General features: G+C 33.8%; 1 protein-coding gene across 1 annotated transcript in view; it reads left to right on the plus strand.

Moving 5' to 3' along the window:
* Window positions 1-15886, plus strand: part of SEPTIN14 (septin 14) — a 67994-nt gene extending 52108 nt beyond the window's left edge. Inside the window, exons 5-8 of the mRNA XM_046667867.1 lie at window positions 5606-5702; window positions 7226-7394; window positions 8291-8423; window positions 15707-15886. Of these exons, the coding sequence (XP_046523823.1) occupies window positions 5606-5702; window positions 7226-7394; window positions 8291-8423; window positions 15707-15886 (579 nt within the window). The remainder of the gene's footprint in view (window positions 1-5605; window positions 5703-7225; window positions 7395-8290; window positions 8424-15706) is intronic.
* The last annotated feature ends 324 nt before the right edge of the window (window positions 15887-16210 follow it).

A 16210-nucleotide genomic window follows, 5' to 3' on the forward strand; every position in this document is an offset into this window, starting at 1 on the left:
ATCATAATATATTTCAAATTCTGTGTAGATTGCATCATGTTCGCCATCCAAACACTAATTATAGTCCATCACCACACATGTGTGCCTAATCCTCCCTTTTGCCCTCCCCTCTGCCCCCTTCTCCTATGGTGACCACCAATCCAATCTCTGTTGCTATGTGTTTGTCATTGGTTTTATCTTCTACTTATGAGTGAGAAAATATGGTATTTGACTATCTCCCTCTGACTTATTTCACTTAGTGTAATACCCTCAAGGTCCATCCATGTTGTCACAAATGGCCGGATTTCATCATTTCTTATGGCTGAGTAGTATTCCATCGTGTATAAATACCATATCTCCTTTATCCATTCATCCCTTGTTGGGGACCTACGATGCTTCCAAGTCTTGGCTATTGTGAATAATGCTGCAATGAACATGGTGCATGTATCTTTATGCGTTTGTGGTTTCCAATTGTTTGGATAAATCCCCAGCAGTGGAATAGCTGGATCGTATGGTAGATATATTCTTAAGTTTCTGAGGAAACTCCATACTGTTTTCCATAGTGGCTGCACCAGTTTGCACTCCCACCAGCAGTGTACGAGGGTTCCCTTCTCTCCACATCCTCTCCAACACTTGTTCTTTCCTGTCTTGTTAATGGTAACCATTCTGACGGGAGTGATGTGATACCTCACTGTAGTTTTGATTTGCATTTCCATGATAGTTAATGATGTTGAACATTTTTTCATGCACCTGTTGGCCATCCACATATCTTCTTTGGAGAAATCTCTGTTCAGATCTTTCGCCCAGTTTTTAATTGGATTGTTGGGTTTTTTGTTGTTGGGACATATGAGTTCTTTGTATATTTTGGATATTAACCCCTTATCTGATACATGGTTTTCAAATATCTTCTCCCAATTGTTAGGTTGTCTTTTAGTTTTGTTTATGATTACCTTTGCTGTGCAGAAGATTTTTAGTTTGATGTGCCATTTGTTCGTTTGTTCTATTCTTTCTCTTGTCTAGTCAGACATGATACTTGAAAATATGCTGCTAAGACCAATGTCAAAGAGCGTACTGTCTATATTTTCTTCTAGAAGTTTCATGATTTCAGGTCTTACATTCAAGTTTTAATCCATTTTTAGTTGATTTTAGTGCATGATGTAAGATAATGGTCTACTTTCCTTCTTTTGCATGGGGCTGTCCAGTTTTCCCAACACCATTTATTGAAGAGACTCTCCTTTCTCCATCGTATGCTCTTGGCTCCCTTGTCGAATATTAGCTGTCCACAAATGTGTGGGTTTATTTCTGGGCTCTGGATTCTGTTCCATTGGTCTCTGTGTCTGATTTTGTGCCAGTACCATGCTGTTTTGCTTACTATAGCTTTGTAGTATATTTTGAAATCAGAGAGTGGGTTACCTCAAGCTTTGTTCCTTTTCCTCAGGATTCCTTTGGCTATTCGGAGTCTTTTGTTGTCCCATATAAATTTTAGGATTCTTTGTTCTATTTCTATGAAAACTATTGTTTGAACTTTGATATGGACTGCATTGAATCTATAGATTGCTTTAGGAAGTATGAACATTTTAACTATGTTAATTCTTCCAATCCAAGAGCATGGAATATCTTTCCATTTCTTTGTCTCTTCTTCAATTTCTTTCAACAATTTTTTATAGTTTTCAGTGTACAGATCTTTCACCTGTTTGGTTAAGTTTATTCCTATGTATTTTATTCTTTTTGTTGCAATTGTGAGTGGGATTGTATTCTTAATTTCTCTTTCTGCTACTTCATTGTTAGTGTATAGAAACGCAGCCAATTTTTGTATGTTGATTTTGTATCTTGCGACTTGATTGTATTCATTTATTATTTCTAAAAGTTTTTTAGTGGATTCTTTGGGGTTTTCTTTATATAAAATCATGTCATCTGCAAATAGTGACAGTTTTACTTCTTCCTTTCCAATTTGGATCCCTTTTATTTCTTTTTCTTGCCTGATTGCTCTGGCTAGGACTTTCAATACTATGTTAAATAAGAGTGGTGACAGTGGGCATCCTTGTCTGGTTCCTGTTCTTAGAGGGATAGCTTTCAATTTTTCTCCATTGAGAATGATATTTGCTGTGAGTTTGTCATATATGGTCTTTATTATGTTGAGGTATTTTCCTTCTATACCCATTTTATTCAGAGTTGTTTTCATAAAAGGATGCTGTTTATCTTGTCAAATGCTTTCTCTGCATCTATTGAGATGATCATGTGATTTTTATTGTTCATTTTGTTAATGTGGTCTATCACATTGATAAATTTGTGGACGTTGAACCATCCTTGCATCCCTGAAATAAAACCCAGTTGATCATGATGGATGATCTTTTTAAAGTATTGTATTTAGGGGCCGGCCTGGTGATGCAGTGGTTAAGTTCACATGTTCTGCTTCTCGGCGGCCCAGGGTCTGCCGGTTCGGATCCTGGGTGTGGACATGGCACTGCTTGGCAAAAGCCATGCTGTGGTAAGCGTCCCATGTTTAAGTAGAGGAAGATGGGCATGGATGTTAGCTCAGGGCCAGTCTTCCTCAGCAAAAAGAGGAGCATTGGCAGCAGATGTTAGCTCAGGGCTAATCTTTCTTAAAAAAAAAAAATAAAAAGTGTTGTATTCCATATGCTAGGATTTTGTTGAGGATGTTTGCATCGATGTTCCTCAGTGATATTGGCCTGTAATTTTCTTTTTTCGTGTTGTCCTTGTCTGGTTTTGGTATCAGGATAGTGTTGGCTTCGTAGAATGAGTTAGGAAGCCTCCCCTCCCATTCAACTTTTTGGAATAGTTTGAGAAGGATAAGTATTACGTTTTCTTTGAATGTTTGGTAGAATTCACTATGGAAGATGTTTGGTCCTGGACTTTTCTTTTTTGGGAGGTCTTTGATTGCTGTTTCGATCTCCTTACTGGAGGTTGGTCTATTCAAATTCTCTACTTCTTCTTGGTCCAGTTTTGGAAGGTTATACGTTTCTAAGAATTTATCCATTTCTTCTAGATTATCCAATTTGTTGGCTTATAGCTTTTCATAGGATTCTGTTATCTTTTGTATTTCTGAGATGTCCATTGTAATTTCTCCTCTTTCATTTCTTATTTTATTTATTTGAGTCTTCTCTCTGTTTTTCTTGGTGGGTCTAGCTAAAGGTTTGCCTTTTTTGTTTATCTTTTCAAAGAATCAGCTCTTGGTTTCATTAATTTTTAGTCTCTTTCATTTATTTCTGCTCTGATTTTTATTATTTCCTTCCTTCTGCTGACTTTGGGATTTCTCTTCTATGTTGAGGTAGGCCTGAATTGCTATGAACTTCCCTCTTAGAACTGCTTTTGCTGTGTCTCATAGATTTTGGCATGTCAAATTTTCATTTTCATTTTCATTTTTTTCCAGGAATTTTTAAATTTCTCCTTTGATTTCTTCATTGACCCAATCATTGTTCAGTAGCATTTTGTTTAATCTACACGTTTTTCTGGCTTTTCTTTTCTTCCTGTAGTTGATTCCTAGTTTCATACCCTTGTGGTCAGAAAAGATGCATGGTATTATTTCAATCTTCTTAAATTTATTGAGACTTATTTTGTGGTCTAATATGTGATCAATCCTGGAGAATGTTCCATGGGCATTTGAAAAGAATGTGTATTCTGTGGTTTTTGGATGGAATCTTCTATATATATCTACTAAGTCCATCTGGTCAAAGGTGTCGTTTAAGGCCAGCGTTTCCTTATTGACCTTCTGTTTGGGTGATCTATCCATTGGTGTAAGTGGAGTGTTAAAGTCCCCTACTATTGTTGTATTACTGTCTATTTCTCCTTTTATGTCTGTTAATAATTGCTTTATATATTTAGGTACTCCTATGTTGGGTGCATAGATATTTACAAGTGTTATATCTTCTTGTTGGATTCTTCCCTTTATCATTATGTAGTGCCCTTCTTTGTCTCTTGTTACATTTTTTGCTTTAAAGTCTATTTTATCTGATATAAGTATTACTACCCCCACTTTCTTTCTTTGTCATTTGCATAGAGTATCCTTTTCCATCCTTTCACTTTCAGTTTGTGAGTGTTTTTGGTCTGAAGTGTGTCTCTTGTATGCAGCATATACATGGGTCTTGTTTTTTATCCAATTGACCACCCTATGCCTTTTGATTGGAGTATTTAGTCCATTGACATTTAAAGTAGCTATTGACAGATATGTATTTATTACCATTTTGTTACTTTTTTTTCCTGGGTGTTTTAGTAGTTCTTCTCTATTACTGTCTTTTTCTCTTGCTCTCTTCCCTTGTGGTTTGATGGCTTTCTTTAGTAATATCTTTGATTTCTTTCATCTTACTTATTTGCTTACTTATTATATGTTTCTGGTTTGTGATTACCATGAAGTTCCTGTATAATGTTCTGTGTATACAGCAGTCTATATTGAGTTGATAGACTCTTTAGCTTGACCTCTTTCTAAAAGCTCTGCTTTTTCATTCGCCTCCTCCCACATTTTATGTTTTTGAAATCATATATAATCTCTTGTGTGTGTCTATCCATTACCCTCATATCATTGAAATAGGTAATTTTAGTACTTTTGTCTTTTAACCTTCATGTTATTTCATAGGTGGTTGGTCTGTTACCTTTAATATATTTTTACCTTTACCAGTGATTTTATTGCCTGGATTTTGGGGAGGGGGGAGGGTTGATAATTTTTTATCCCTATTTATGGTCATTGCTTTCCTGCTTAAATAAGTTCCTTCAGCATTTCTTGTAGAACTGGTTTCTTGGTGATAAACTCCTTTAATTTTTGCTTTTCTGGGAAGCTCTTTATCTCTCCTTCCATTCTGAATGACAACCTTGCTGGATAGAGTATTCTTGTGTGTGGGCCCTTTAAGAGCCTTTTTTTCTTACTTTCCTCTGATAGCTTTTCTCAAGGTATTACCCGCTGCAGTTAATAGCCCACAAAACCAGATAGTAAGACCCTTGTCTCAATTGTGCTGAGTCTGAAGGATGCTTATAGCAGTGTCGGGCCCCCTCTCAGGGCCTCACTCCACCAGGGAGGGCTGCGTATCTGAGGGTGGCTCCCCCCTGGCCAGCAGTGAAACTCTGCTGCTCGTGAAGGTGGCTTTTTTTCTGTCCAGAAGGAATTTCTGCCTCTTCTGCCTCAGTCAGGACTGTCCCTTGTTGTGGGGGTTCTTTTTATACTGTTTTCAGTTTGCTATCTGGGGTAATTTTTCCAAAAATAGTTGTAACCTGGTTGTGTTCATTGGAGGAGATGAATTCAGAGTCTGCTTACACCGCCGTCTTGATGAGATCCTCTGTGTATGATTTATTTGACATTATCTTTGTGTTTTAAGGTAAAGAGAATGTGAGAAAAATATGTCTACTAAAAATCTTTTTTCTTTGTATTCCCCACAGCAGAATGCTTTGCTTTAGGCTCTACTCAGTAAGTAGCTTTTAATTGTGTGCATGGTCTGACATAAATGGTTGCAGAAATCAATTTATTGCCAAGTCATAAAATTTGAGGCAGGATATATCATTTGTTTGAATAAACTTATTATGATATTTTTGTCTTTATTATTCCGTAACAGAGACAAGAGTAAGAAAGTAAGCCATATTTGTATAAGGGAATATGATTAAAACTGTTCTTACTTTCTAGGGACACTTACCTCTTGCTGTAGTGGGAAGTACGGATGAAGTGAAAGTTGGAAAAAGGGTGGTCAGAGGCCGTCAGTACCCTTGGGGAGTTTTACAAGGTAAATATGATGAAAGTGAGAAGGCTTGCTTTGGAATAATTTTATATATATTATAATATATATAAAATATAATAATATATTGTTATAAAATATAATAAATAATAATTATTATATATTATATATTATATATATTATATACACAATTATATATATGGGTATATATATATATATATATATACTTGTAGTCTCAAATCAACATTTTAACGTGAACCAATATTGGTAACTCTTGCAAAACAGTTAATTCACAGTCACTAATAGGAAGCACAGATTCTGTTTCACTTAAGTTAGTGCTCACTTTAACTATGATTCATTCTCATAGGAATTTGCTGGATGGTGCTTTAGGGAAAAATCCACAGAGGCTGAGCAGAACCTTTTCATTTACCCCAATCTACCATATGCATATTATCTCTCTATACATAAACCATCACATTCAGAATGTTGGAAAGTGCTTTGAACAAAAGAACTTTGAACAACACTGAAGTATAAATACTAGTGTTTAAAGCATGTCACATAAATTATCTACTAATTTATAAAGCACTTTTAAATAGTCACTAGAAAAAAGGATGGTAAACTCTTTTTAAAATCAAGAAATATAATTTACCTTTGGATAAATTATACCTAGACACTTATGTTAGCTACTATCATAATGAGTTGGAATATTGTAGTAAGCAGCTGTGGTTCATATACTTGTGATGCTAAGTACTGGGAGATGGATTATCTCTACCTGTAGTAGTTTTGAAAAGTTGTCTTTTATCAATTGATATATTAGAAATTTTTAAATTTATGAACATACTTAAAAACAACATATTATAATGAATATTAAGATTTGGTTACAATATCGTACACAATACACAATATGTTGTGCTCAGTTTTCTGGATATACAAACATCAGAGAGAGCCATGTGAATTTATTGATTGATTTTGAATATTGACTAAGTCTCATAAATATGGTGTATACGTAGAATTTGATAGCCAAAGCATGCACAATTGTTAAGGCCTTTATGAGTGCATAAAATTATTTACTTTGTAAGTTATTTAATGAAATTAAATGAAATTATTTACTTTAGTAAAATTATTGCATTATCTATTAGCACTTTGTGAAATACATTGAGAGTAGTTTGTAAAATGCTAATTTACAATTATTTATTAATGAAATAGTAATATATTAAATTAATTTAATATAGCATTAAATATAAAATTAAATAATAAAGATTAATTTTACAATAATTATTAATGAAAACCTATGACATATATTAATATAACATAAAGTGTTATTTCACTGTTTCCTATTTATTGTTTGCCTAATAAATTGAAAGCAAGTTTCCTGGTCTAAAAATAAACTCTGCCTATAATTGGTATGCACCATATAACCACAGTTCCATGATTTAAAGAATTACAGCTATTAACCAGAATGATCCCTTAGCTGTTATTTTAAGTGTGTTTTTATGCATGCATGCATTGAAGAATACTTGAGTGCCAGGGATTGATAATGAGTGTTGTGGCTTTATTATTTTTTTGCCTAGTGGAAAATGAGAATCACTGTGACTTTGTTAAGCTCCGGGATATTCTTCTTAGCAGAAATATGGAAGACCTGAAACAACAAACCCACACTTGGCACTATGAAAATTATAGGTGCTGCAAACTGCAGGAGATGGGCTTCAGTGATGTTGGCCCAAACAACCAGCCAGTTAGGTGAGTGGTGATCTTGCTAGAAGAAGGTAATGGGTGATTTAGAAATCCCCTAAAACAATGAGATACAATAATTTGGGAATGAGAATAAGTGTACTTTTCACATCCTGGGCCATCCTGAATTTTATGTTTTCTAATCATCTTCACACTTACATGGAGAGAATTGGTAGGAGCAACATAATGCAAGGGCTCATTTACATGCTGCAGTATGTGTATATGCTGCAATGTGTATCCAAAAGGAAAACATTATTTTGTTTCTATTTTTGTATTTTACATGAAACAGAAGCTCAGGAAGGAGGTTGGCAGATATTAGCAAAGATTGACAAAATATGACAAAGGACATTGAAAAGGATGGCAAAATATATGAGTGTTGGATGCAGTAAAGAGAAAAAGCAGCAGTATGATGACATGGAATTCAAATGAAAACAGTTTGAGGGCGGGTGTATTTAGCTATATTGAAAAGGAATAGGATTTGCACTTCAGAAGTATGACAGTGTAGTATATTCCAGTTATATCAGTTATGGTACTTTGAAGACAACCAAAATTGAACGGGCTATCTTAAATAAATCGTGTTTTGAAAGATGCCTGGCTTTATTTTGTTTTGAGAACCTCACAATTTAGAGGTTTCCCCAAATTTTATAGTCAAAAGTAGTGAAGACGTGATATAATGAAAAGTGATGGGACAAGAAACCACTGATATAACTGTTTCAAAATTCTAGTACTCATTATATATAATTTCTATATACTCATGTTTGATATTGTATCTCACGTTTTTACATCTCATGACACAGAAGAGAATATTGGAAAATGTCTTCATACAGGACATGACATACAATATATTTTTCCATGTTTATTTATATTAACACTTTATTATGACAGTAATCAAAATTACTTTTTAGTTTTCAAGAGATCTATGAAGCCAAAAGACAGGAGTTCTCTGATCAATGTCAGAGGGAAGAAGAGGCGTTGAAACTGAAGTTTATGCAGCTAGTAAAGGAGAAAGAAGCAACATTTAAAGAAGCTGAAAAAGAGGCAAGCACTACTAGTTTGATATAATTCATATTGATTTTTAGACATCCTACTGATCTGAGGGTTTTAATCTCAAGGGTTTAGTTTATGATATGATTCAAAAAGTAGCTATTTACCATATAGGTTTTGAATGCAACCTTAAAAAAAGTCTGTAATTTTATTTTTATAGCAAATTTAGAGAATTTTCCTTTTAGATAACCCCTAAAATAATTTTTAAAAGCTATTTACCTTTATTTTATGTATAATTTCAGTTTTTATGCATAAAGTTTAATTTATAACAAAGTTAAGCTATTGACTTCTGTAAAGAGTCATGGAATTTCTAACACTGCTACTGCATTAGAAAATTCTCTTCACTTTTGTAAATAAGCAGGTGAATACTGACTAGTGCAAGCCTTGATTAATCAGAGAAATTTTAGTTGGTGAATGATGTGGGTCCTTTTTTATTTCATTCCAATATGTTTCCAAGAAAACGGAAAAAGAGGCTGCCAATATGGTCTTGATTATTTGCTACAATACATTTTTGACAAAGGAATATATTTGAAATCATACATATCTTTCTCTCAAGTGCATGTGGCTTCAACTTAAGAACGTTTAGTTTTAGCAGGTAAACTGGAACATAAACTTCCTTTTCCATAGAAAAAATATAGTGACTAGCTGCTGCATACCGGATGTCTCAGTCAGGGACAATTGAACTATAAGTAATAGAAATTTCTTTAGCTTAGGTATAAAGGGAAGTATTTTGGAAGTATTCAAGGGTATCTTATGGCATCAAGATCAGAAAGCATAGCTGGATCTTTTGGAGACTTCAGCCCAAAGGAGGAAGTGACCGGAGACCACGTCAACCATTTAAATTTTCTATTTCTCCCCTACCTCACTCCCCTTCGTTATGATACTTATTTCTGTACTTCTGCTTTAATTTTGCTGTCTGGAGATCAGTTTTTCTCCCATTCGTCAATTACATGTCCTTTCAGGAAGAACCAAAAAGAGCCAACCACAGCCTAAAATTGCTTGTGCAAAATTAGGAGTAGCAGAGTTTCTTACCAGGGTTTAGTAATGCCTCTGGAAAGAAGCAAATGAATTTCTTGTAGAAATAAAACAACCAGAATTCTAAAGGTGATACCAAACCTGAAGTGAGTTCGCTCACCCGTTGTGGAGCAAGCCAATCTCTGACACCAGGTGTGGTGGAAGAAAGTAGGAATTTTATTTTTGCACAGCGCTGAGCAAGGAGAGAGGGCAGCTAATGCTGAAATCCCAAACTCCCCGAAAAGCTAAAAGGAAGGGGTTTTTATTTGGTGTTTTAGGTAGGGGAGGGGGAGCACATGGCCTTGCTGGTCAGCAGCTTTCCCACCAGCCTGTATCTCTGCGGGGAGGAGATGATCCAGGTGCTTGTCCTTGACGGTGTCTGTCTCCATGGAGAATAGTGGATTCTGGAGCCAGGAAGCCAGAGAGTAAGCAGGGAATGAGTGCTTTGGTTTTAACCCCATATATGCTGGGTTTTATGTGGGGAAACTGATATTAGGGTCGATATCAAAGGCATTGAAAGAGAACAAAGTGAGAGGGAAACAGGCCTACCTGGCTTGCTCAGAAAAGTAACAACTTAATTATTTAAAACATGATAAGTAAACAACTAACGAACTGACAAGGAAAGTGGAGGCTCACAGAGCTTAAAGTAAACTTTCTAAGCACATCTAGCAGATGGATTAGTCAAAATTCAAACTTGTATCTTTAAAATTTTCAAGGTTAGGTTTGTACATATCCTACACTATTAGAGAATTTGGTCATATTTTAATCTGTTGCTTGTATTTTTTCAGAGAATTGCCTGTATTTTTATAGTGTTTTTGTTTGTCTTTCTCTCATTGATTTATAATTCTTTATATATTGTAAAAAATGCTCGTTTTATAAATATTTGTAATACTTCTCTTAATCGTCTGCTGTCTTTCAGCCTTATTTATAATGACCTTTGTTCAATAGAAATTTTATACCTTGATATGGTCAAATGTACTAGTCTTGTCATTTATAACCTTTGAATGTTTTTTCTGTTGCCTAAGAAAGTTTTACTACCTGAAGGGTATAAATGTATATTCCTGTTTTCTTCTAATATTTTTATAGATTTGTTTTTTACATTTGGGATTTAGTTTTGTATTTTTTCTTACAGATTGGTAGCCAATTATACAAATAGCATTTGAGTAGTTCATCCTTTCTAGTGGATTTCAAATGCTACTTATATTATAGCATTAAATTTCTACAAGTGGTTTATTTCTGGACCATCTTTTCTGTTTCATGGATACATATTTTTCATTCTCTTCTATTGTAACTGAATTTTAATTATCATAGCTTTACAAGTTTGTTTTGGTATATTTTAGGGCAAGTCTCTCCTCTCATCTTCCAGTTTTGCTTAATTTTCTTGGCTATTGTTGCATATTGGGTTTTTCAGATTTTAGAACTATTATCAAGTTCCTTAAAAGGTCCTGTTGATTTTGATTGAGATTGCACTAACTTGATAGGCTAATTTCCAGAGGATAACATCTTTACCAATATTGTGACTTACCACAGGGATATTATATTCATCTCTATTTATTCAGGATATACTTTCATGTTCCTCAGAAAAACTATTTAGAATGCGTATAGGTCTTTGTTATATTTTGTTCAGCTTATTCTTAGCATCTTTAAAGTTATCCTTACTATTACAATTGGAACAGGTTTTTCTTTTTTATATTGAAATTGATTATTGCAAGACAGCAGGAAAAATTTTACTTTTATTGGTCCTAATAGTTTTCAATTATCTTGTCCCTTATTTACATCATCATATTATTTACAACTTAGTCACACTTCTATGTTTTTGTAACCAATATTTATATTTCTCACTTATTTTTCTTATTCTATTGCATAGGTTGTGACTTCAAGGAGAATAGACACCAGGCTGTTTTGTTTTACTGACTTATTAGAAATATTGCTAATTTTTCACCATAACATATGATGTGGTCTGGTGGATATTTTTTCCATAATAAGAAAATTTTTTGTCCTATTTTCTGTATAAACTGATATTTTGGATCTACTGAGATGATTTTCTCTTTTAATCTGTAAATATAATAAATCACATTGATAACATATTGCTCAATCCTCTTATGAGAAAGTTTGAATTTATCCTTTTTTAAAAACAGCATTATTGAAAGCTAATTGACATAACTGTATATATTTAAAATATAAAATTTAATAAATTAAAATTATACATTTAGAGCAATTTTATGTTCTTAACAAAATTGAGAGGAAGGTACAGAGATTTACCATATACTTCCTGCCCCTATGCATGCATAGCCTATGCCATTATCTACATGACTCACCAGAATGGCACATTTTTTAAACCAAGAATGAACCTACATTGACACATCATAATCACTCAAAGTCCATAGTTTACCTTAGAGTTCACTCTTGGTGTTGTACATTCTATGGGTTTGAACAAATCTACAGTGACATATATCCATTAGTATATCATATTGAGCATTTTACTGCCCTAAGAATTCTCTGTACTCTGCCTGTTTATCCCTTCTTCCCAACCCTTTGCAACCATGGATCTTTTCATCATCTCCAAAGTTTTACCTTTTCCGGAATGTCATAGTTGAAGTCATGCAGTATGTAGCCTTTTCAGATTGACTTCTTTCACTTAATAATATGTATTTAAGATTCCTCCATGTCTTTTCATGGCTTGATAGTTCATTTCTTTTTAACACTGAATAATATTCCGTTCTCTGAATGTACTACAGTTTATTTATCCATTCATCTACTGAAGGACACCTTGTTTGCTTCGACTTTTGACGAGTAAATGTTCTGTAAGCATCCACGTGCATGTTTTTGTGTAGACAAGTTCTAACTCCTCTGGGTAACTACCAAAGAGGACAATTGCTGGATCATATGGTAAGAGCATTTTTAGTTTTATAGGAGAACAAATGTCTTTCAAAGTGTCGGCACTGTATTGCATTCCTGCCAACAACTGTAGGTAGGAATGTAGAGTTCCTGTTGCTCTACATCCTCATCAGCATTTGGTATTGTCAGTGTTCTGGATTTTGGTCATTCTAATAGATGTGTAGTGGTATCTCATTGTTGTTTTAATTTTCATTTCCCTGATGGTATATGATATGGAACAGAGTTTTGTATACTTATTTGCTGTCTGCATATCTTCTTTGGTGAGGTGTCTGTTAAGGTATTTGGTCCATTTTTTACTCAGATTTTTGTTTCTTATTGCCAAATTTTAAGAGTTCTTTGTATACTTTGGAAAACATTCCTATGTCAGATCTGTCTTTTGTAAATATTTTCTCCAAGTCTGTGACTTGTCTTCTAATTTTCTTGACGTTTTATTTTGCAGAAGTTTTAAATTTTAATAAAGCTCAGCTTATCAATTATTTCTCTCATGAATTGTCTCTTCAGTGTTGTATCTAAAAGACATCACCATAAAGATCATCACCATACCCAAGGTCATCTAGATTTTCTCCTGTTATCTTCTAGGAGTTTTATAGCTTTGTATTTTACATTTCAGTCTATGATCCATTTTAGATAATTTTTGTGAAGAGTGTAAGATCTATGTCTGGATTCATTTTTTTGCATGTGGATGTCCAGTTGTTCCAGTACCACTTATTGAAAAGACCATCTTTCCTCCATTGTATTGCCTTTGCTCTTTGCCAAGCATAAATGGACTATATGTGCATCTATTTATAGGTTCTCTATTTTGTTGCTCTCATCTATTTTTCTATTCTTTCACCAATATCACACTGTCTTGATTACTGTAGCTTTAGTCAGATTACTATAGTCAATCTTGAAGTTGGATAGCATCAATCCTCTAACTTTGTTTTTCTCCTTCAATATTGTGTTGGCTCTTCTGAATCTTTTATTTTGCCACATAAACTTTAGAATACATTTTTTTGTTATCCATAAAATAACTTGCTGGGATTTTGATTGAGATGGTATTGAATCTCTAAATAAAGTTAGGAAGAATTGACATCTTGACAATATTGAGTCTTCCTAGCCATCATCATGGAATAGCTCTCCATTTGTTTAGTTCTCTGATTTTTTTCAATAGGGTTTTGTAGTTTTTCTCATATGCACCTTGGATATATTTTGTTAAATTTATGACTACGTATTTCTTTTTTTTTGGGTGCTAATTCAGTTGGCATTGTGTTTTTCATTTCAAATTCCACTTGTTTATTGCTGGTATGTAGGAAAGTAATCAGCTTTTGTATATTAATCTTGTATTCTGCAAACTTACTATAATCTCTAGTTAATTCCAGGAGTTTTTTGTGAATTCTTTGGATTTTCTATATAGATTATCATGCTATCTGTGAACAAAGACAGTTTTATGTCCTCCTCCCCAATCTGTATGCCTTTTATTTCCTTCTCTTGCCTTATTGAATTAGCAAGGACTTCTAGTACAATATTGAAAAGTAGTGTGAGAGGGGACATCCTTGCCTTGTACCTGACGTGGGAAAAAAGTCAAGTTTCTCACTGAAGTGGTTAAATTTTTTTTCATGGAACACCATTTTTATTTGAAAAAACAATTGACTGATAAACAATGGTTATTCAGACTTGAGTATTTGGCAGATATTGTCTCAAAAACTAATAAAGTGAGCCTATCCCTGTAAGGAAAACAACTGACAGTGTTCTTTGCCAGTAATAATATTTGAGTCTCAAGCAAATATTAGAATTTTGGAAAATTTTCCATTTGGAAGATATACATAATTCAGATAAATCAGTGAGCCAATATTTTCCAAATAATCAATGCATTATGTGACAAATCACATATGGGTAAAAGATTAATTCAAAATGCAAGATAGATCAATAGATTGTAACATTATAGAAGATAAACAGTTCACTGATATGGTATCAAATTCCTCATTGCTGCTGACCTTTAAGAAACTAGCATTTGTCAGGTTTTGATGTAGTATCAAAGAATATCCTCAATTAACTGAAAAAACTATTAAAATATTCCTCCCCTTTCCAATTATGGGTTTCCCCTGCTATCCAAAATTTTGTTTTACACCATGAAGTGGTTAACTTTTGAAATGTTTATATATTAATATGAAGTTTAGCTCTTTTTGATTTCTACCCTCACCCTCCCATCTTTAAGTAAAACATTTTCTCATTGATTTTTGTCATTATTTATAGATATAGATACCGCACTCTCACATCCCCAGCCTTTCCAATCATTCTTCTTGTCATTGTGTCTAGATGCTCATTTGCTTCTCAGGGCAGAAAATGTAATTCCAAGAGATATCTGACTCCAGCAGAGGGAAAAATAATCTTTATTTAGAATCATGGATCTCAATTTTTGCTGCACACTGAAATCACTTGGGGAATTTTTAAAAGCACTGATGCCTGGGTTTCAGTGTTAGTCTGATGTGAGTGATCTGTGAGCAACCTGAGCTTTGGGAGATTTACAAGCTCACTGAATAATTCTGATGGACACCCAGGGTTGAGAACCACTGGTGTTAAGACTGTGCTTGTGTTCTTCACAGACATACAAGCCAGATGGTTAATATCTTGGCAGTGGAAACCCCTTCAAAAAGTTAAACTGCAAATAAGCCTGTCCTTCATAGTTTTATGCCATACAAGCCATAGCTTTAAAAAACACAACTCCTCTGATGCATATAAGCAAACTTTATGTTGTTGAATAAAGTTGTGTCAAAGACCTAGGCCTATCTCTAATGGAATCCAAGGTGATATCATTTCCTTCATATTGCTAACTTGGCTTAAGTCCCACAGGTTAAATAAAACACCACAAGTAAATAAAATGTAACTGAATGAGGTCCTTAAAGCTTTTTGTTTCTTTCTATCACTATGCTAACTTCAGTTAACAAGGAAATTATCAGACTCCCTTTCAAAAAGTCTTTATCAATTAAATTCTCAACAAATGTTTCATAATCCATGCTATATTTTAATGTATGTATTTCAGTGAGCATGGATTTATCAAATTTTATTTGAAGAGATTTGTGGGAAAACATAGACTGAGAAAATACGCTTCATTAGGAAAAGTAAAGTGTTTTAAAAATTGAGTGTTGTTCATAGCTTTTGGTTTTATGATATTTGGTTCAATGAGGACATATTTTAAATTAAAATCAAGAAAAAAATTTCATATCTGAATTTTTAATTTAAAAACAATTTATGAGACTGTTGTTTAGATCAAGCTCTACTCTGATAATTAGCATATGTTTGATAATCAGAAAAAAAAAAACAAGCATGATCCTAAGGATGTGCCACCATAGTGTGCTTTGAGTCACAACTTTAAATTTGTTTCACAGCTACAGGACAAGTTTGAGCATCTTAAAAGAGTGCAACAAGAGAAGACAATGCAACTTGAGGAGGAGAGAAGACAATTGGAAGAAGAAATAATAGATTTTTATAAAATGAAAGCTGCCTCTGAAACATTGAAGACTCAGGTGTACACCAATGTAAAGAAAGACAAAGATCATAAGAAATAGTCCTTTCTTACCATTCTTTATGTTGTAGTGCTCTATCATTTTTGATGCTATCTTTCTGTGAGATTGTCTTCATGGCACTTAACTCTGATTAAAGTTTTACTAATTTTTAATTTTTTTTGCCTGTATATTTTCCCCAACTAGAATGTGAGCTCCTTGAGAGCAAGTACTTTGACCAGCTTGTTAGATGCTCTATCTTCAGTGTTTAGAACAAAGAGTTGCACAGAGTTGGCAATCAATAAATATCTACTAAAATGAAAAGAAGTAAGAGACTACATAGCACAGTGTAAAAACTGCTGGTTAGCTGTGGGAATTCTTGTACCATAG

The sequence above is a fragment of the Equus quagga genome, chromosome 7 (assembly GCF_021613505.1).
Source record: "Equus quagga isolate Etosha38 chromosome 7, UCLA_HA_Equagga_1.0, whole genome shotgun sequence".
Taxonomy (NCBI): Eukaryota; Metazoa; Chordata; class Mammalia; order Perissodactyla; family Equidae; genus Equus; species Equus quagga.